The sequence below is a fragment of the Arvicanthis niloticus genome, chromosome 13, assembly GCF_011762505.2.
Source record: "Arvicanthis niloticus isolate mArvNil1 chromosome 13, mArvNil1.pat.X, whole genome shotgun sequence".
Classification (NCBI taxonomy): Eukaryota; Metazoa; Chordata; class Mammalia; order Rodentia; family Muridae; genus Arvicanthis; species Arvicanthis niloticus.
Genome location: NC_047670.1, coordinates 68,671,070 through 68,694,518, shown reverse-complemented (window position 1 = coordinate 68,694,518; position 23,449 = coordinate 68,671,070). Strand labels below are relative to the sequence as shown.

Below are 23,449 nucleotides of genomic sequence, written 5' to 3'. Positions count from 1 at the left end.
ATCCCTGAAGCCAGCGGCTGCACAGGAGCAAGGTCATGTATGGGGAACATTTCAGAAAGCTGTTATTTCAACTTTGTGAAGACCAGTAATAGTGTCCACAGTAATTATTTTCTTAAAATTGTTAAGAAAGAATATACAAACATAATAAGTAGTTTGAAGACAACTTTTTAAAAAAGGTTTGTTACATTATTATTATTATTATTATTATTATTATTATTATTATTAGTGTGTGTGTTTGTGTGCACAAATGCATGCTATTGTGTACTTGTGAACATCAGAGAACAACTTGCAGGACTCAGTTCTCCCTTACACCATGTGGATGCCCGTCAGGTCATCAGGCTTGGCAGAGAATACGGTTATCCACTGAGGAAGGTTGCCACCCCTGGAGGTCAACTTTTAAAATAAATTATAAAATGTATTAAATTGTATTTCATTAGTTATATGTTTAAAATGTATTCAAAATTTGCTGGTCATATTTATACCACATTTTTCTAAAATATATTTATTTGTTCTCCGAAGTAATGTATGCATATATCTCCAAAGTAATATAGTAGGAACCCTGCTGGTCACTGCAACTCAACCAGATGCCGTTGTATGTGCAAAGGCTTGGCAATTTAAGGATGAGTGTTTGACATAAAAGCATTCACATGCATTTGGTATTACAGCTGCAGTAACAGCCAAGTGAGTTATAATAGCAAAGACTCATAAATATTTGGAGCTTGATACGTTAGAATAAACCAAGGATTACTGATGAGGGTGACACTTGGAAACAGGGTAATTCTGCTGCTAGTAAATCCTTCCAGGAAACTTAAACCAATAAGATTTATTGCTTCATAAGTTGGGTTATGCTGAGGAGGAACTTCTTCTGCCCTAAAACATTAGGTGTGTTTTACACAGTGCCACAACCTCATCTGTACATGAGAATCTGACACATGCCTCACAAGAAATGAATGTAGGTGTAAGATTCTGTGGAAACACGAGTTGTTTTCAGAAGAAATTATTATGTGTTCTCTAAAGCCTGAGCCTGCTTGTAGAAGCTAGGGGAACATTCCTGGGGTTACAGACACTGTATGTGTCATGTCAGCTTTCAGTACCTGGAGAAAACCACATTCTGGCTTCTTTGTGATTGCAAGAGTCAGACATTTTTACATCTATGGCTTGACCGTTTCTTGGCAATTGATTAGTAATGACTTGATTACATCTATTTCCCTTAACATGTTTTCATTGTGTGTTCTCTTATTTTTCTACACTGTCTCTTTATATTATTGCATGCTATTATAAAAGAAACATGAACATGAATTTTTTAAAAAGTCTTGTGAATAGTATTAAATATAACTTATTTCATAAAGGTGAGAAAAATTTTCATCATCAAATAATTTGTCAACCATTTAGTTGTTTAAAAGTGTTAGACTATTTTTATGAGTGTTGAAAATTTAGCTCAACCCCATAAGGCTGGCCAGAGTACATGATGTACCTAAAATATGATTTTCATCATTTCTAAAGGTTAAAAGATTTACTGGCAGAAATCCCTCAAAGTAGCAAAACTTAACCATGGGTGCTCTTGTGATATAGTAGAAATTGGTTTAAAATCAAGTGTAGCAATCATTTTACAAATTTGTTTTAAATGCTGCCACTAATTTCTTTAAATTTTTAGGAATCAAATCTTTATATTTTAACAAATATTTTAACCTTTGGAACTATAAGGTCTTTGACTTTGAATGACTTGGAAACCACTTAAACAGATTATAAAATCTGGCTTTGTAGTTTTAAGGATATATACTTGGCAAAGTAACATAAATATTTTCAAACATTTCAAAATGTTTTGGGGAGGTTTCCTAAAGCAGTTGCTTTCTGCCAACCACTGCTCAGGTTCTTCCTTATCTCAAAGGACAGATATTAGAACGCTCACTTGTATTCCTTAAAATATTAGCAAACGTAGAACACAATTGTTTCTATAATGAAACCCAGTAGTTCACCTCCATGAGCCTGTTTCTCTCCAGGACTGTGGGCACAACAACCCAAACTCTCATTGTGCTAAAAGCTCAAGTAAGCACAAGTGCACAGGACAGGGCTTCAGGGCATCTTCTCAGCACAGAGAAGGACCATGAAGTTACACGTGTGTCACCCGAGGGGTCGTCAGTGAACAGATGTGAGCCGCAGAACCTCACCGGATACACAAAGCACTGGGGACAGCACTAGCCCCTTCTGCTGGGAAAGCAGGTATATCACGGGTTCTGTATGTCAGATACATACATACATACATACATACATACATACATACATACATACATCAAACTAAAATGTAACAAAGGCTACATTTTTATTTTGGATTAAAAAACATGAGTAGAACTTCTTAAACCAGTATTTTGGTGTGAGAGAGCTGTCTCTTAACTTGAATTTGGATATTTAGAACCCATGTAAATAAAAATTCCAATGAAATAGGAGAAGAAAATGGGAAATTCCTGAAGGTTTGTGAGCTGGCTAGCCCAGCATACATTGTGAACAAGAAAGACACATAGTGGGAGATGAGGACAGATGCTGTAGGCTGTTTTCTGACCTCTACAATGCACGTGTGTGTGTGTGTGTGTGTGTGTGTGTGTGTGTGTGTTCACATTCACATAAAACTAGATGCACATTGTATATAAAAAAAAAAGATAGTATTTATTGCTCTTACAAAGGCTTTTGAGTATCTGAGTTATAATTTTCCAAGGCTTTGACTTTAGACATTCAGATACTTGTATCACCAAAATGTTTAGTAACATCTCTAAATCCTTATCCCCTAGAGTCAAGACAGAAACTATTATTATCATTATTTTGGGCATTTTTGAAACAGGCTGGCTCCAAATTCTCAATGTCATGAGACTTCTGCCTCCCCTTCTCAAGATCTGGGATTACAGGCAGCTGTGTCCATGGACAGTCAAAAGAGAAATGGTACAGCGGGGATCAGTGTATATGCCTGTGAATCCCTGCATTCAGGAGGCTGACAAGAGGAGACTGCAGTTCAAGACCTAGATAGAGCAAGACACTATCTCCACAAAACAACAATAAACACCTGAGGGGCTAGAGAAGATGGCTCAGTACTTAAGAGCACTGATTGCTATTTCAGAGAATCTGAGTTCAATCTAGCACCTACATGGTGGCTTGTAACCATCTGTAAATCCAGTTCCAGAGAACTCAATATCCTCTTCTGGCCTCTATGAATACAATGTACATCCTGCCCAGATATATTAGGCAAACACTAATAGACAATTAATAAGAAGCACTGGAAGTGTACAATGTGTTTTCATAGATACTATTAGCTTATTACCTGCTTTCCTGTGTTGTCTGTCCCACATCTGATGTTGTGCCAAAAGAAAGAATTTGCTTAATTTGTAATTAAATTAGCATACACAAATTTACTGTTCTTAAATCTAGTCAGACATATATAGTCTTCTGTAATATAACCTTTTATTATTCAAACATATAGCATAGTATTTGTGTGATTTTAATGTCACAGTTGATCTTCAGAAAATCATTGGAATTCTTCTGCACACGTCATTAATTGAGCTGAAAAATGATCCTCTAGAATACAGACTAGCTTTCTAGTCAGAACTAGCTTTTACTTCCTTGGATTTTGCTGTTTTTGCAGTTGTGACCCAGGAACCCCCAGTGGCTTGAGAAATAATTATGAAGGGCATGGTAGATAGGAACTACCAGGAACCCGTCAGCCAACATGGCCATTTGAGATCATTGACAGTCCATTTCTATTAGGTTGTATTAGGATTGTATAAAACTGAAAATGAAGAATGATATTGTGTCTTCAAAGGATCTATTGTCCATGGGAAATTAACATGCATAGCATAAATAAGTAAAAGAGGAAAGAAAGGGGTATCACAGGAAGTAAGAAGTTGAGAAAATGTGAAGAGAGTTTTGCAGGAGCAGACCTGGGTCTCAACCTTGATGTGAATAGAAAGGAGGCATTAGCCAGAGACCATCTGAACAAAAGCCACACGTAGAAAAGGTAGCCCATTTACTTGTTTGTGGTGACAGGTGGTTTGTGAGGTTGCTCTGTGAGAGCCAATGAACAGGCATAAGGCTGAAAGGTGAGTTTGTATCACATGAAAGAGGACCAAGTGTAACATGCATAAGAGATTTCTAAAATCTAAAACTTGGCAGATATGGGGAATATTAAATTTTTGCAATGGAAATGAGACCTTTGGTTTGGGAGGAATAATGAATAATTCTCATAAGTGAGTTGAAAAAGTTGACACACTGCATGAGGGTGGTGTCTTAGGGACCTTCAGGAACTTGCCAGGTATGACTCACACAGCATGGTACTCAATGTGTAAGAAGAGAAGAAGATGAGGAGGGATGAAACGGTTGTTCTGGTCAACAAGTAGAGCAGCTACTGAAGACTGAAAGAACATGTATAAACCAACATCTTGTCAAGAACTTCATTGGCAAGAAAATAAAGCTACAATGGCTAACTCTAGGATAAAAGAAACTTTCATTTGAAGGGAAAATAAATTGACCAATAGTGTTGCATTTGTAGGCAGTAATGTGAGCAGTCCACTGATAGCCCAGACAATATTTTGTATTGATAATATAATCTTGACTTCACCAAGAGACACATGAACTTTCATTTTCAAGGAGTTTGAAGATGTATTGTTACTCTTCAGCTTTCTGAAATATGGAAAGTCTGTTCTGGCTCTTCTGTGTTGGAATAAGCACCATGCTAGCAGAAGACCTGGATTGAAGTATGAGTCATTGTTTACAGAATAACCTTTACAAGCTAGCATTTCTAAGATTTCACTTTCCTAAAAAAAAAAAGGCAACATCTTACTAGAGTTTTGCAGAAAGAATGAAGCCATACACAAGGGCTCATAGTAGTTTTCAGTGGCATGTTTTACATATTATCACTTGTAACCTTTCCTTCTGGAAGTGGAAACCTATATCCTGTAGAAAAGGCCAGCTACAGTACCAAAAGGAACCTCAGACAAGAGCCTCTGAACTGAGTGATGCTCTCGTCTACAAGGGGAAGTCATCTAGAGTAGGTTTCTTTTGCCTTTTATGAAAATATAGGGCTTATCTAATTTTCAAGTCATATAATATTTTCTAAACTAAACAAACCCGTACAGCCAGCACTTACCCCAGGAATTCATCCTGTGTCTCAGAAGCCACTTTAAAGCCAACAGTTACCACTTGACTTACATCAGCTATGGCCAATCAGCCAGCCTAGTTTATAACTTTAGATAAATGAAATTTAAATCACTTGTACACAAGAATCACGATATTGTATGTGTGCTGTGAACATGTTGCACATAGTTGCAGTTTTCAGAGCAGTCTAAGGTATCGTCTGTGAACACACAGCTGTATGACCTTTATAAATAAGCAGGTAAAACCCATATGGATATACTAGAGTTAACAAGCATTGAGGCTATTATTGTGGATTTAAATAATGGCGTACGGCCACTTCTCACAAATGTCATGGTGACATGGATATTTATAACTGTTGTCTATGTAGCCAAGACTTGAATGGCAGGGTCTTGGCTTGTGCATACCCTCTGATTTAATAAGTGCTACCACTTTTCTATAGTGGTTTTGTAAGAAAATTCCTAGAGTCTCACATCCTTGTCAACACATGAAAGTATCAGACTTCTAAATTTTAGTAATTCTACTTGTGTGGCATTGATTTGCATTTTAAATTAGCATTTTTCTCAATGCATTTACTGTGTCACTGTGTCTTCTCTTGTGTGACACCTTCTTAGATGATGTACCTTCTGAAGCCCTTTGGCCATCTTGAAATTCACCATTGGCCATTGGTTCTTTTGTTTCACTTTTATCGTGTACTTTCATCTTGATTGGTAGCACCTCATTGGCTGTAAGCACTGAAGATTGCCCGTCTGATCGTTTTTTTGTTCCCAGCCCCAACTTTTGCAGGGGAGTGTTGAGGGAGGAGAAAAAGTGTTGCTCATAGTTGACAGGCCAGGGACTCTGAGAGGATTATAATGGACTCAGAACAGCAAAGCTTGAGACAAGAAATATATTACTTGATCTTGCTGTTTTGAGAGGAGGGAAAGATAGCTACTTTTCACACCATGCCTTTTCAGAGATAGTAAATTTCTACCAAGTATTTGTCTATGTTTACATAGCAATTACTTTATATGACACATTACAAGAGGTGGAGATAAAATACAACTGGGTTAGGTTATAGAACAGTTTATATTGCAGTGGGTAAAAAATAGGAAGAGAGAAGGAATGGATTTGTGATTGTCTCTGCACACATAGCCACATGTGCACAGATGGAAGAGGTCTGGTGGTGGAGGCTGGGATACAAAGATTCCTCAAGGACTGAGGGAGAAAAAATGAACTTTTAGTCCTGACAGATATAGCCAGATAATTAACTTTTGCATATGGTCTAAATGCTAAACTACCATTCAACAAAGAATTATATTTCTGAAACCCAGAACCCATACAAACTCAATAAAAGCTAGCTAGGACCCACTGGTTCTATTATAGTATATTTTACCCATAACATACAACCTCAAATATAGTCTTCTGTACATAAAATCAGTAGGCACCTGATGTTACTATTTATAAATGGTGGATATCATTACTGCAGTACAATAACTAAAAATTTGGAGAGTATATTGTGTATATGATATTAGAAAACTGACTATGTTTTGGAGACTGTTAGAGTCAAAGGAAGGTCATACCTTCATTTTCAAAATGAGTACTTATTGGCTAATCAAAGGGCTTCTCCAGGCTCTTCCCCACACTTCTAGATATTTCTCAGTATTGTGCATGTAGCTTTAATTGGGGTCTTGATCATTCCAGGACTATTCTATAAACATGGACACTATCACTAAGGATAGATTCTCATCTCCATCTATCTGTGGGACACCCTAGAAGTCAGCACAGCAGAGATCTTGAAGAGACCAATCACACGTAGCTGTCCTCCCTCTGTTGTTCTTTGCAGGGCTAACACTCATTCATCCCTTCATTCAGACAAAGTAGATAGGGTGTTGAACGATGTGTGTACTCTGTGTATAAGCTGACGTTGTAAAATGTTTCTTAAAAAAGCTAAAAAGCTGGGTATTGTGGTACACACCTAGAATCTCAGTATTTGGAATGTGGACTAGATCAGATCCTGTCTTAAAAAAAACATGTTAAACCACCATGCTGAACTTTCTTTTTACTAAATAGAACATACACAATAGTACATCTGAGCTGAAGGGATGTATGTAGATGCTCTGAGAAATTTAGTCACAGTGTTTATGCCATGGTAACAAAATATAGAAAGTAGTATCTTATAAGTGTGTTATGACTAACAGTGTTGACTCACAGATAAGTCTCCCTGAGCTCATGAGAACATGTTGAATTATTCTTACTCAGATGAGCAAAGAGCTAGGTTGCACTGCTAAGTTACAGGGCAGTGTTTGTAGAAAGTAGGTTCTTCTGGGCTCTGCAGGAACAAGGGTCTTGTTTCTCATTGGTGCTCATTCTGTTTATAGGTCAGCGTATACTTCCTATATTATTCACTTTGACTCTGGGGGCTGAAAAGATTAAAAGGAAGGAGGCCAGATGTGGCAGGCAGTTCATGACTATCAACGCTAATCACAACAGACACTAACAGAGAGACAGTTATGAGCTGAATGCCCATCTGGGTCAACAACGACAACAACGACAACACCTTCTGGAGTCAAACACTTTTAACTAAATCCTTTTTTCAAATAGACTTTTATTTACAAAAATATCTTTTGCAAAAATCTATTCCTCTTTCTTTACCTCATGCCTACTTTGAAAATAATTCAGTGTACGGTGAAGCAAAATTTTTCGGTGTTTGGGTAAATGGTTTTCCTCAAGAGAAAGACACAGGTGTTTAGAGTCCCCTGGCACTCTTACCTCCTGTTCTGACTGTGGAACTCAGAAATGCCATGTTCTGATTGTGTGGGCTCACAAGTCATTGTGAGAGTCTTTATCATCCTCAGGATTTGGAAAATAAATAAATAAATAAATAAATAAATAAATAAATAAATAATTGGGGAGGGAGGGAAGAAGGAAAGAGAGAAGAAAGGAAGAAGGAAGGAAGGAAAGAAAGATAAGAGCCATTGATTTAATGTGCACTTACACTAGTGTACCAAGCACTGTAGATGATCCCTTCACATGTAATACTGCAGCATGGCTACCCACCAGTGCAGCATGGCTACCCACCAGTGCAGCATGGCTACCCACCAGGGCAGCATGGCTACCCACCAGTGCAGCATGGCTACCCACCAGTGCAGCATGGCTACCCACCAGTGCAGCATGGCTACCCACCAGGGCAGCATGGCTACCCACCAGGGCAGCATGGCTACCCACCAGGGCAGCATGGCTACCCACCAGTGCAGCATGGCTACCCACCAGGGCAGCATGGCTACCCACCAGTGCAGCATGGCTACCCACCAGTGCAGCATGGCTACCCACCAGTGCAGCATGGCTACCCACCAGAGCAAGTCTTGCAGCTTGTGTTGCTTTACTATGAGAAAACAGAGAACTGGTAAACCGAAAGCACTGACACTTTACATATTGCTACAGTGCGACATCTGACAAAACTACTTAATAATCAGTGTGGCTTGGCTCCTGGTTCTAGAAGAACCGAGGCTATCACGGCAGGAAAGAGATGGGCAGAGGGGGCTGCTCACATTGCATTGGCAGTCAGGGAGCCGACTGTGGACAGGAAGTGAGGCTGGGCTACAAAATCTCAACACCTATCCAAGTTACTCTCTTTATCCAGAAAGACTCCGCTGCCCAAAGGTCCCATGACTTTCCCGAACAGTGCCAGCAGTAAGTATGCAAACATAGTAGCTTCTGGGGGACATTCTATATTCAAGCCACAATAAATATCTAGCTCTGGGTTACCCAGTTACTGACAGCGATTTCAAAATGTAAGTGTCTGATTCCCTATCCCATGTGTTTTTATTGTTCACTCCATCACTACCTGGTATTAGAACTTGAAAAAAAACCATCTTAAATTTTAAGAAAAATCATTCATTCTATGTGCTTAGAGTAATTATTTAACATAGGCTTAAATTCACTGACATATAAATTTAGTTCCTAAAGCCCTTCTGTTGCCACTTTTGTTGTGTAAGTAGACATTAGTTTGTACAGTGTCTGGCTTTTCTCTAATCCCAGCTCTGACTTTTCTATGCCCAGAACACTTACATAATGAACACTAATGCACGTCTCAACTGAGAGCGCTTGATGCACAGTCCTTTTGGGACCTGTACAACCCTGCTTAAAATCAAACTTCTTGGCTGCTCTGTCAATTCCCAGAGCAGCTCACAAGGTGTCTGTAGAAATGGAGTAGGTCAATCTTTTTTGCTGGTACTGGTTTTCTCTTAAGTTTTGTGGTATGTGTGTGTGTGTGTGTGTGTGTGTGTGTGTGTGTGTGTGTGTACACGTGTGTGTGTGTGTGTGTGTGTGTGTGTGTGTGTATGTGGTCTGCCCACACTGAACAGATTTCAGTTTGACTATCCAGGAAGGCAGATGCTCGTGGTTCTGGCTGTGGGCTCCCAGAGAGGGTATGAGTAAGATCTTTATTACTGAGAGTATCATACATTCTTGCAAAAACAATTATAGAGCATATCTCCTGGCTTGCTGTGGTTTATAAAGGCATCAGGAAAAAAAATGAGATCATGACAATGCCTCTCAAAGAATTATTAAAAACTGGGCAGTATTTCCACTATTCTCATCATAGTCACAGTTTTTGTTGTCTTAAAATAAGTAAACATTGAGGTCCCCAGATGAGTCTTAAACTCCAGACAGGAAATCTTCCAGACAGGAAGTCTCACTTGCAATAGACATTATGAAAGAAGTCTAAAATAATCCTTATTCTTTTGTAGCTGAAACAAATAAAAAAGTACTTTTAGATACAGAGATTAAAGTAAGTTACAAGCTTTAGAATAATGGCAGATTGTCCCGAGTACTTGTTGCTGCAAATAATGCTTTCAGCCAAGTGAGAGGGCTCAGCCCTTTGACCCCAGTGCTTATGAGGCTGAGGCAGGCAGACTCTGTGAGTTTAAGACCATCCTGATCTACATAGCAAGTTCCAAGCCATCCAGGGCTACATAGTATGAACCTGTCTTAATAATAATAATAATAATAATAATAATAATAATAATGATGATGATGATGATGATGATGATGATGATGATGATGATGCTTGAATTTTTAATTAGAATTACATTTAGTACTGCTTTTTAGCAAAAATAGAGGTGAGTTCAATAACATCTGTGTTGGTGGCTTCCTCCCTCCCTCCATCCTCCCCCAGGCAGATGAGACTTCATTTTGACACAAACTACAGTCACCTGGAGGAGGAAAGCTGAGTTGGGGATTGGCCTGTTAGGGCATTTCTTGACTACCTGGTGTGGGAGGGCTAGTCCTTTGTGGGTGGTGCCTTCCATAATAGGTGAACCTTATATAAGAGAGTGAGCAGCTCAGCAATCCCTCATGATCCCTGCTTCAGCTCCTGGCTCCAGCTTCCTGCCTTGATTCTTCCAGTGATGGTCAGAACCTCCAGGGTTATAGTTGGAGGACAGCATCTTGCTTTACATGTTTGGAATGACTTCATTAGCGCCTACTAAAGAAAGTCAGTTCAGTCCTTGAGATGTTTTGTTAGAGGTCACAATGGTTTTCCACTCTGCTTTTTTTAAATTTACAGTTCTAACTTGGACATGTAAATTTATTGTGTGTATATGAAGATGTATCTACATACAGTCAAAAATTTAGAGCATGAAAGAAATTTAAAAGTTATGATTGGCATGGTGACCTCAACAGAAGGAAATGTGCTGAGTATATTTGTTGGGTGGAATTTATTTTTGTTCTTTGGTTTGGGAGGCAAACACTTTGCAGATAAATCTGATTTTAAAAATCTTAACTGTCTAAAGCTAAGAAATTTAAATGATTAGGTGCAATGCAAGAGAATAACTATTTCAACAGTAAGTAATTTTCATAATCAAATGCTGTTACATTCAAGCTGCATATTCAAACAAAAAGATATCACAGGAAAACTTCAAACTCCATTAAACTTTCAAACTGTCAGTGGCACCAATCTGGAAATGCCATGAATAAGGGACAGTGCAGTAGCAGACCGTGTCCCAGGATATGGTCTTCATGTGCATATTTTGTCTGTTTTCTTGTTCTCAACCGCTATATTACTGTGCTGTCTTAATTCCTTTCTTCTTTGACTTATAACAAAGAAATTCAATTGTGGAAGCATTTGTCAGTTATAGTTGATGCCCTTCATTGTAAAGCAGCTGCAGGGGGCTCATGTTTAAGACAAATTATAGTAGACTTTCTCTGAGATACGGAGGTATCTCTGGATTCCTGGAGATATTCAAAACCATATTGCTGGGGATTAGGTATAGTTTTAATTTTATTTAGAACATGTTATATTAGAAATCTTTTTTTAAAGTGACTTGTTTACTTGCTATATTATAATTCTTTTTTTTTTTTTTTTTTTTTTTTTTTTTGGTTTTTGAGACAGGGTTTTTCTGTGTAGTCCTGGCTGTCCTGGAACTCACTTTGTAGACCAGGCTGGCCTTGAACTCAGAAATCTGCCTGCCTCTGCCTCCCAAGTGCTGGGATTAAAGGCGTGCGTCACCACCGCCTGGCCTATTATAATTCTTTAGGAGAGAGAAAAAAAAGAGAAAGTCTTCATGTTGTTCTCCTTGGAATATTCTGTTCCAGTGACTTCTGACACTGGACTCCTTCTCATTTCTCTACTGACATCTTAGTTCATGTTTTGGTCATTCATTTCATAAACACTGTTCCAAAGGAAGTAAACATAGTCACTAAAACATTATTTTGAAATTCTTAAGCGAAGTGGCTATCTACGGTCGAGATCTTCCAGTATCAAAATTTAAATCTACCTCACCAGAGGAGCATACCTACCAAGCTTTACCTTTGAATAAAGAACCAAATGAGGCCAATATGTTTATGAAATAATAATCGAAAACTTCATCGACAGCTTGCGACTGCCACTTAGCCAGGAAAGATGGTCCAACTGAGTGCCTGGAATTTAGTCTGATCCGCTCTGTCTGCTACAGTGTGGCATCTCAGGCACAGTTGGCTTGTCTTGGTGAAAACGATTTCTAGTTTGCAGTAAGTAGGGATCCCAGGCTGTAAGGGAAAGAAGAACTTCCTGTGGCCTTAAGGTTCCTGCAACAGAAAGGGTGTGTGAATCCTCCTGTCACTTAGGGAGCAGTATAAGTAAATTGGGAAACTCAAAAAAATTTGGTAGGCCAAGCAAAACTGAGTAGTAGTACCTTCCTTAATTTTGTTCAAGGTTGTTTGCTTACAGACATGAGCCTAAGGTCCATGCCTGTGAAGCAAGCACTCTTCCAACTGTGTTGTCTTCCCAGCACCCCACAGTCTATTTTCTTATAGTCAGTGCTGTGTTTCTTACTGTAATCACTAATATATTTGAAGTTACTTAATACATCAGAAAACTAAAATAACCAAATGTCTGAGAAAAGCCATGAAGGTTATGTCAATTTGTGTTTTACTTTGTAGTAGCTGGAAGACCCAATTTTTAGCCATTTGCAAAATAGTTTTGACAAGCATCTTTTTTTTTTCCATAAGATTTTTGCAATGATATTGCAAAATGACAAGGTCTCCTTCTTGATATGCTTTTTCATATATGTCAGTGAGGAGGCGTGTGGGGAAGCTGGGGTCCAGTTGTTCAGTGGTAGCGCTAATGTTTACTAACTGGCCTGGAGTGAATTAATAGATTTATTAGAGGTCAGCTTTAAAAATAGGTTATTGTCAAATTTACTTGCCAAAAGTTATATTAGAGAAGAGGTGGTGATATGGAATATTATATATATATATATATATATATATATATATATATACATATATATACATATACATATATGTATATATGTATATACACAAATATACACACATATACATATATGTATATATATATGTGTATATATATATACACAAATATACACACATATACATATATGTATATATATATATGTGTATATATATATACATATATATATATAGAGAGAGAGAGAGACAGGGACAGACACACAGACAGATCACACCCACCCACACACACACACAGAATTCACCCAGGAAATTTTTAATTAAGAAAAAGAATTTACATGATAAAAAAACATTTTTAATTTAAAATCCTCAATAGCATATGTCAGTGGCCACTAAGATTCAATGTTGATGTCAGAGTCTATCTCCCATCCGGTTTCTAATACCACTTGTGTTGACTATTTGTTTTCTTTCTTACATTTTGTTTTTACTTTTAATAATAAATACTTAATCCTTTCAAGTTTCATACCAGCTAACAGGTTTCATTGTGACGTCTTCATAATGCCTAACCCTGCTCTGACCACTCCCCTACCCCACCAGTCTCACCGACCTCCTTCTTCAGCTCCCAGCCCTTTCTTTTCTCTACCAGGCCATGTTCAGGTAATCATGTCGGGATCTTGTGGTTGTATCAGGCAGGGCGAGCATGGGACACTTGTCTTTTTGTCCCTGTCTATTTTCACCTACAAGATCAGCTCTACTTCCAGGCATATTTCTAAAACAGCCAAGTCATGTTCCTCTCAGTGGCTGACCACACAGGCACTGTACACATGTAGCCAGGCTTTCCTCATCCACTCATCAGCTGATGCTCACTCTATGATGTGGCTGTGCAGGTTTCTCTTTTGTGTGTTGACTTCATTTCTTCAGGAGCACAGGCAGCAGTGGGTACAGCTGAGCCACAAAGTAACGCTGGTTTGAGTTTCCTGAGGGACTTCATACTATTTTCTTAATGATTATATTAACTTACATTCCAACAGTTATATATTAGCTTTCATATTTATTCTTAGAGAAGTATAAATAAAATTTATATGACATAGAAAAATACATCCCAAATTTTAAAAGAAACTAACTATATGTGCATTTGCATGTGAATGTGTGTAGAGTCATAGAGAAGACTATACTAAAAGCAAATGAAATACATGATTGCAATTTTCATAGTTTTTAAATTTTGATTTATCTTCTAATCTGCAGACCAGATAATATTTTTTTACAGATAACTAACTACAGGATCTCCAAGGATCAAAATAAAATGATGACTAATTTGTTGATGCCTGGCTTTGGAGGAGGGGTCATGAACAAATGTCTATTCACCCCAGATACAGCACTAGATACATACTGTTTAGTCCAGCAAATCCTAGGGTCATCAGCCAGTCATGTTTTTTGGTTACTTACAGGAACACGGGTGACTCAAAGGTATCTCCATCACTAAGACAATGACAACTTACTAAGGCTGCATTCTCACAGTTCCTTGCACAAGCTTCAAGCTGCTATGCCTGTCTCCTGTCCCTAGGAATTGTTCATTGTGTATGTAACCTGAGAGACAGACTTCCTGAGTCTTGTAACTTTTCAATCTTCCTGGTCTCAGTGTCTCATCCATCCCTGGAGTGTGTGTGTGTGTGTGTGTGTGTGTGTGTGTGTGTGTGTGTGTCTGTGTGTGTGTGTGTGTAGGGTGGTTCTGTTCTGAGGAACTAAGCATATAGCATATGTAAGCAACCAGTGAATTTGGAATGTGCCACCTCAAACCAGTTAGACCCAGTGGACTTGGTACCATGTCAGAGGAGCATGAGGGAGTGGGTGAATATACTCTCTCCTGGCCTATGGTGGACTGCAATTATCTCTTCCAATCTTTGTGACACATTATTAATTGGGAGCAAGTGATTCTGGGGTCTCTCTATTCTCCATGTTTCTCTTCAGTGTGTCTGTTCTTGGTTTGTTTTATTAACCACAAGAGAAAAAGAGGCAAAGAATAGCATGTTGAGTGTAGCAAATGAGAAACAGAAGGTGAAGAAAGGATCCGTAAAAAGCCAACCTAAGCACATGCATTCTGAGTCAAAGATCCTCACAGATCAGCTGAAGAGAAATGTCTATTATCACAGAAAGAATGTGAAGCAGATTTTAGAAAGATGATGTTTAGAAAGATGATGTTCAGAGCTCAGTATTGAACTACAGACAGGGTTGAGAGCATCGTGGCTTTGGTGAGGAAGGAGTCTACGGGTTCAGGCATCGTGACATGGGGTGGGCAGAGTCCTTTCTAGTGAGTGTCACTATATACTGTCTCATTCACTGACCTCTTTGTTGTTTGCCCTAACTCTATTTTCAGTCTTGGAAAACATCTCTGAGCTGGCTCCACATAAAATGTGTGCTGTTCTGTAGCACGCTCTGGTACCTTATTGAATCATATGTCTTTACAATTTCCATGGTATGGTATATAAACGTTCTTAGATTTAGTTTTGTTTAATCATTTTTTTCTTGTAAAGAAAAACAATATCCCTTTTATCCTTATACAGATGTTATTTTACAAATGTCACATAAACAGGAAGGTCTGTACAGGGAAGGTTGTATACCAGTGAGCTAGAAGACAACAGATGTGTTGCAGGGCTGTTTGGTTGGTGCTAACTAGCATGTATACTAATTCTCCCAGTATATGCTTCCCACTGTCAGAAAACAGTAAAGTTCTGTATTTTAAAAGTTTATGAGCATCTGGAGAAGCAAAGGCTCCTGAGTGCGAGATCAAGACCACCTCCATTTTCTCGCTGTATTTGTTTGGCAGCTTGTGTTTCTAGAGCTAGTCAAAAGTCCCCACAGTTAAGTCACTGATTTTTTTCTATCATCTGTACCTGAAATTCATTCTATAATTCTATACAAGTATTCTGTAAAAAGAAGTATATGCCTATCCTAGAGTTAATCTTTATCAGTGTAAACTGAGTTCTCTTGGAATAGGAAGCTTCAGAAGACACTAAGAAGCCCAGAGGTTCTCCATTTTATTGCTTACAAACTGTACACTTCCTTCAAATGTTCCGATTTTAATAGACACCTCTGTTCACCTCATTTGTAAGCATCTTTAATATGAATACCTGTAAAACATAAATCCATTTTTCTCTCCCTTCCTCCTGGAAACATGACTCTGAGACTAATTATGCATTAATAAATGCCTAGGCCACAAGTTTTGGCCTTGCTTGTAACGTATTTAACTCATTCAAACTATTCTATGTCTTCCATATGGTTAGTTACCTCTCCTCAGCTTCATGTGTCCAAGTCTGGGATGAATCTCCTCTTTATTTTCTCCGAAGTTCAGCCACCTGCTGATTTACATCCCTCTCCTCAGCGATCCGAGGCAAATCGCCCATGCTTCTCACTATTTCCCAGAATCCTCTCTCTTCCTGCCAGTGTCCCGCCTCCTATTTCTTCCTCAGCTCATTGGCCATAGGCTTTTTTTATTGACAGGAGTTGCTTATGAGAAATTTTTTCTACAAATACCTGAATGTTTATTCACTATTGCTTCTTAGTGTCCTCGTAGTTATGAACCATCTGTGGCCATTAGACAAGAGGAAGGGAATTGACATGGGCAGGAGGTTGACTGGAGAGGAGGGTGATAGCTGTAACCAGAATATGCTGTAGACCCGCATGAGAACTCACTGTGGAAGTCATTGTCCTGCAAAGTAACATGCAAGCTTTGAAACAATTTAAGACGATCAATATTGAGGATCAAGGTGACTTTTAAGAAAATGTACCAGTGACAAGAATTCAAGAAAAGGTTGTGCTTTGTTAATAAAATTCCAAGGGAATAAAATGTCAATGCTTAAAAAATGTGAGAGGAAAAAAAAGCAGATATTTCTGTAGCACCAGAGGAAGCAATCCCTGTTTGGGTGTTTCCTATGAAACAGACTACTTTGTGTAGTCTTCACAGCTCAGAATATAGAATGCGTTGGGAGAAGGAGGAGAGTAACATTTCACTATTGTTTACTGTGATGCTGCCTCTTTCCAATGAAAACATAATTCTGTCCATAGCATGTTCTCTTTTTCTTTAGAGAAATTCCCACGTGGCATTCATCAGCTGTGATAAAATACTGCAGTTACTCTTCCTTAGAACTCAGGGGAAACTGATCTGTACTTGTTCAGAGCTTAAGAGAAAGGGTTTTATTTCAAGTTCGTCCAAAGCATAAATTACTTTGTAAATCTTTGGTTTTGTAGATTTTCTAGCTTGAAGGTGTGTGTGTGTGTGTGTGTGTGTGTGTGTGTGTGTGTGTAGACAAATTAAGGGCCTTAGGAGAAGACTGGTTAGTCTAGGAAAGAAAATAATGAGCATTGTTTAACATTAAAATGGGGGAGGATATTATTGTGGCCCAATTGTTACAATAATGAGGTCGGAGAGATGGCTCAGTAGTTAGGTGCACTGGCTGCTCCTTTATTTCCCATGGCAGTTTCACAACCATCTATAACTCTAGTCTTGGGGCATCCAGTGTCCACTTCTGGTCTCTGCAGGCACTGCACACATGTGGTGAACAGACATATACGGAGACAAAACACCCTTAACATAAAATGAAATGAAAAAAAAATATGATGACAAGTTGTATAATACCAGGTTTGAAAAGAATTTTGATTAGAACTGGGTGTACCATCATAAAGCAAAGAGAGAACAAGCCAAAGGAAAACAAGAGTGGCATCATCATTCCTTGAGCAGATAAGAAATATACTTGAAATTGTGTTTACTGATTTTAATTTTGTAGAATAAAATTTTTTCTTACGAAATATGTTTATAATATTGGTTTTCACTTTTAGTATGTTTAAAACATAGTTTGGGTTAAGCTAAGCAGGTCAAGATAACTCTAGTTAATTAAAATAAGGCGAAAGAGAAAGAGTTGAAGAGTAATAGGAAACTGTTCTGCTTTCTGAAGAGTGACTTTTGGTTCACCACATTTTTACATTCCATATAAATACCACTGAATTCTAAACTAAAATCTCAATTTCAGTCTCTTTCCCCATTGCAATTGTTTTGTAGATGAATTGGTCATTCTTGAAAATACCTGTAATAGTCTGTAAGTTTGTTTTTCATTTCTTGAGGTCTTGGCACTGTTAGAAGAACTTTAGGAAATTTCAAGAATAGCTAAGCTATATGTGTGGATATGCATGGTCAACACAGCAAACAAATATACGTTGTCTGTGAACAAACATGATTCTCTTAAGACTCCATCACATGACTTCAATTTTTGTGTATGTGCATGAGTCTAGATAAGAAGAGTATGTGCACTTGAGTACACACATACACACAAAAACATGCACACACAGAACACACACACACACACACACCCATGCATGCACACATGGGTATGAACACATGAGTGGAGGTTAGGGAGAATGCAGGATTCTGGAAGCAGGAGTTACAGGCTTTTATGACACACACATCTTGTTATGTAGATGCTACAGTTTAAGTTCTTGCCCTCATAAGGTATATGTGTGTGTACATGTGTGTATATACATGTATATAATTATAAATTATTGCAAATATATATCATATACTATCTAATATTCTCACAATATATTACATATTTCTAGGCGAATCAAATGTCCACTCATTTTTTAAAAGACTTTTTAACTATATAAGTTCGAGGGCTGTTGAAAGGCTGGTGAGAGAGACTCACTTCTTCTTCATTGGTGTAAATTAGACTCCGCTGGGATCCAGGTCTTCCTTGCTCAACTTTCCCATGGTCTATCTATCATGCTGAAATTATCAGGGTCTTCCCTGTGATTCCACGAAGAAAAACAATAGAAGAAGAATCTAATAGTTTGTAAGAACCCACATGAGTACAGTCCACATAAGACTATATCAGAGATTTCATACTCTTTCTCTTAGGTTGATCTTTATGATGAGTTTGTAGAACTGGTGTTTTAACCTCTCTTTCCCAGTGGGAGACATTTATACAAAAGTAGTATTTCATGCCAAAGCCAACCTGTCTGCTACACGACACTGGCTTCGCACATGGAATTATATTTTCAAGCAATTCGATGTCTATATTGGAAGGCTCCATAGAGATACGCCTGACACAATGGTACAAAATACAGATACAAAAGGATTTAAAATAAAAATCCACTTAATTATCTTGCTATACTGAGTGACCATGAGGATGTTTTGTTTTTACTGAGAAACATATATTTTACCATAAAAACACGATTATACAAATATACAAGATGGCGACTCTGTATCAAGCCTAATTTCAGGTTTAGACATTACATACAAATAGTTGAAAGCAGTCTTTAACATTAGAAAATTTATGTCTTTATGCATCAGAGCCTATGCCTAGTACATCTTGGACAAAGGAGGAATAGCAATTTTATACTGTTAGGACCAATTAAAAGTTCAGAGCAACCTGGCAAACTCCAAATACTCATGAACCGCGCATACCAGACCACGTGTGACAAGGATGTCGAAGCAATGTTGTTTTGGTTACTTCATTTTATCTTTCTTAAAGATACATTAATAAAAATACATTAAGCGTACCTCTACATTTTTCTGTAGTGCTCAGCCTCTTGTGGTAAAGGTATGAAGTACCGCGATGTTCTTTGCATTGATCAATTCCAAAGGAAATTAGAAGAAAAATATTGCAGTCACTTGCATAAACCTCGAGTTCACAAAGCTTGCAGATCGGGACGATGCCCTTCATGGAAAGCCAATAAATGGAGGGAGGTATGTGGCATCTTACAACCATCACCTGCCATCTCTACTGCCTGTCTGTCTGTCTGTCTATCTATCTATCTATCATCTGTCTATCTATCATCTATCACCTATCATCTATCTATCTATCTATCTATATGTATGTATATATGTATCATCTATCACCTATCATCTATCTATCTATCTATCTATCTATCTATCTATCTATCTATCATCTATCTATCATCTATCTATCTATCTATCATCTATCTATCTATCATCTATCTATCTATCTATCTGTCATCTATCTATCTATCTATCATCTATCTATCTATCTATCTATCTATCTATCTATCTATCATCTATCACCTATCTATCTATCTATCAATCATCTATCTATCTGTCTATCATCTATCTATCTATCTATCATCTATCTATCTATCTATCTATCATCTATCATCTATCTATCTATCTATCATCTATCTATCTATCTATCATCTATCTATCTATCACTTATCTATCTATCTATCTATCATCTATCTATCATCTATCATCTATCTATCTATCTATCTATCATCTATCTATCTATCTATCTATCATCTATCTATCTATCTATCACCTATATATCTATCTATCATCTATCTATCTATCTATCACCTATATATCTATCTATCATCTATCTATCTATCTATCATCTATCTATCTATCTATCATCTATCTATCTGTCTATCTATCTATCACCTATCTATCTATCTATCTATCTATCACCTATCTATCTATCTATCTATCTATCACCTATCTATCTATCTATCTATCTATCACCTATCTATCTATCTATCTATCTATCACCTATCTATCTATCTATCATCTATCTATCTATCTATCATCTATCTATCTATCTATCATCTATCATCTATCTATCTATCTATCTATCTATCTATCTATCATCTATCATCTCTAGAAATCTATTTTTACATTTTAACAACCCAAGTGCAATAGTTGTTTTTAGCAACTTTGAAAGTTTTATTCCTTCAAGGCATCTTTTACTGTAGCTACACTCAACACTGTACAGTGTTGTTGCCTTTACTTAATTCTATTGGTAAAATAATTCAGTGACTTCATTTGTTGAGGTTACAAATTCAGAGGCTAGGCCAATGATGAGAGGTTCAAGGCTTCTAATATTATCTAGTTTGCCAAACAACAAACTGTATCCACAGTGATGTATATAGTAATGGATTTGTTTGCATCTCAGAATCTTGGGTTTGACTTAAGATTGCATCCTGGAGAGACAGCTAGTAAACTGCACGCAGAATTGCAACTGGAGACAGAACGAGTGTGGCGAGAGGTCTAGGTAGCTTTGGATGGGTTAAGAAGACTCAGTACGAAAGGAACTGGTAAACAAATAAGGTCCAGGCTGACATCTCAATTTTGAAAGAAAGGTGTTTCTATGTATGCTTCAGCCTATCCAAGGACAAGAACCCCAAACCTACATAGTTTTTAATGGACAGTTGGCTTTTGAGTGGTACCTTTAATAGTGAGTGGAAAAACCTCTGGTGTCACCATAGGAAAGGCAGCCTCTGCAGAGGGTGGGTGTATTAGGAACTTGGCAATGTTTGACTGGTCCCTAGAATGGAAAGAGTAGAGTGAGATTCTTCTATTTAAATTGTATTCTTTGTAAGTTGTCCATTAGGTTGGCCCTGATCAAGGGAGATAAGAACTCAGGAAGTTCCCCCCTGGGCACAGGATCCATCTGGATGGCACTCAGTATCATAGTTGGGAGCTGACACACTGATGGATCTGTTCAGTGTGGAGTTAATAAGCACAGCTGGGATTCTAAAACACAAATCCAAAAGCCCCCCCCCCCCCCCCCCCGTTTCTAGTGGTGTGTGTGAATGGGTGGTGAGTGCCTTTGCTCTTTTTCACGATTCAAGTATTTAATTTTCCCCTAAAGCCACACATCTGGAAAGAAGGCACAAATGGTCTTATAAATCAATGTTTATCATTGTTTAGCAGCAGTCATTAACATGCATCACTAAATACTTACATTGAAAACATTATCATATACTGGATGAAATGCAGGCCTTTGAAAGAAGTCATTTGAACAATCTGGCCAGTCATTCTTCACATCAGTCTTTGTAATGGAGGCACTGCGCAAGGTGGCACTAGAAATGAACTCAGTTTATGGTAAATACATTAGAGCAGTGCTACAATTTATACAATTGGCACAAAGAGGCCAGCAGCGATTATCTTGTGAGTCCCTCTGAAATCACACATGTGTAGAACACATTACCAGATGTAGCGCAGGGACAGCCTGCAATCGCTGGCTTCGTGTCAATACTTTTTATAGAACAAATCAAACAGCAGGAGCCACACAAGTGGCTATTTGTTTCTGTCACAGACCCAGGGACTGTGTGGGTGAATGGAGCTGACTTCTATGTCAAGAAAAGAAAAATCAATTTAAAAAGAAGGCAGACTTTGTACTGAGCATCCGTGTCTTTCTTGGTCTTAGTCTTTACCTCTGCCTCTGAAGCCCTTGAAGTTCATTCATTCCTTTAGTAGAGCTTGCATCATTTCATCTTTGGTAGTAAGCAAAGCCAACTTGATAGAATGGGTGATGGGTTTACTATTGTGGGGCAAATGGCCAAAGGCCAGAAAAGCTTCCCCATGATACAGTGATGGACAGATATAACACAGCAGAGAAGGGTTCTCACCCACAGGAATGCCAGCGACCAACAAGAGCAAATCTCTCCCTTACTTCCCAGCCATGCCCCCTTGGTTCACCCTGAGCTCATCTTAAGAGTTGTCCACTAAGTGTTGAAAATATCTGTGGATCTTGTGGCCCAGTGACTTTTCAGTATTTCGCTGTCTTTGGGGGAGCTATCTTGTTGATGTTCTGCGCACCTTGGACCAGAGGTGTACAATGGTCCCCCTGTGCTTAACAAACCCAAAACGTGACAACATTGAGGAGTCCATTGATAAAGAGATGGCCGGTCCTTTTGTAACTAATTCACTGTGTTCAAAATAAAACAAGTGTGGCCGTGTGTCAAGGAAGGTACGTGGTAAACACAATAGCCATTGTCTTTGAGACAGCCCAAGATGCTAGCCTGAAGTAGTGGTGTCAAAGCAAACATGGGGTAGGTTTCAGACATACCCGTTAAAGACAAGGGTAAATCACACAAGATATTGACACTATCATCTTTTAGTTCACACCGTAAGAATGTAGGTGATGGCTATTGCATACCCAGGGAAGCCACTGTAGGTCTGGGGAAAGATGATGGGGAAACCCTGAACCTACTCATTTCCTCTTGATCAAGGACAACATGCTGGGAAATTTAGAAAGGTGTTAAAAGAACACTCTTCTCTATTCGACTGCCTTAACAAGGTGGCTATGATAGAGATTCCATAGCTACTTGATAGATAGAAGAATTGAGACCCCAGTGTATGACAGACACTCTGTGGGAAAAGGAAGTAAAGAGAAAGATGGATTCAATATTGTTGTTTTGAGCAATTCTGTAAAGAACAATGATCTCTATCAAATATGTAAATATGTTAAGAGTATAATTTATTTACTTAGACAGATTTGATGTAGGAAACGATATTGAGGATTACATCCTTTTCATGGTGTCTCTGTATGTATTCATTTTACAGAAGAGAGCTATGTTGAGAATATAGAATTCTATAATCTAATACTTCTATTCAAGGCCTCCATGATTTTTTTCTAAATGTGTGTTGTGATCAAAAGGCAAAACCAAACAAGCCCCCCCTTTTTTTTCTAAGACTCCATCTTCAAGGTTACAGTGAGGGTCTTGTCCAAATACAGTTTATTTTCTCAGACTGTCTGGAATGTTTTCAGGACTATAAAACAGGACTATTTTATAGGCTAATCATTTTTGTAAGAAGTTCAGAAGAGCTGAACTGCATGCCTGTCTGCATATCAGTCTGCCT

The 23,449-nt window shown here is 38.1% G+C and overlaps 1 protein-coding gene across 2 annotated transcripts in view; it reads left to right on the top strand.

The window, feature by feature from the left end:
• Nucleotides 1–23,449, top strand: part of Adamts20 (ADAM metallopeptidase with thrombospondin type 1 motif 20) — a 119,173-nt gene that overhangs the window by 75,256 nt on the left and 20,468 nt on the right. For both annotated transcript variants that reach the window (XR_013103426.1, XM_034516690.2), the window contains exon 29: nucleotides 19,370–19,537. Coding sequence is in view for 1 of the 2 variants with exons in the window: in XM_034516690.2 (XP_034372581.1) it covers nucleotides 19,370–19,537 (168 nt within the window). In the remaining variant the exon portion in view is untranslated. The remainder of the gene's footprint in view (nucleotides 1–19,369; nucleotides 19,538–23,449) is intronic.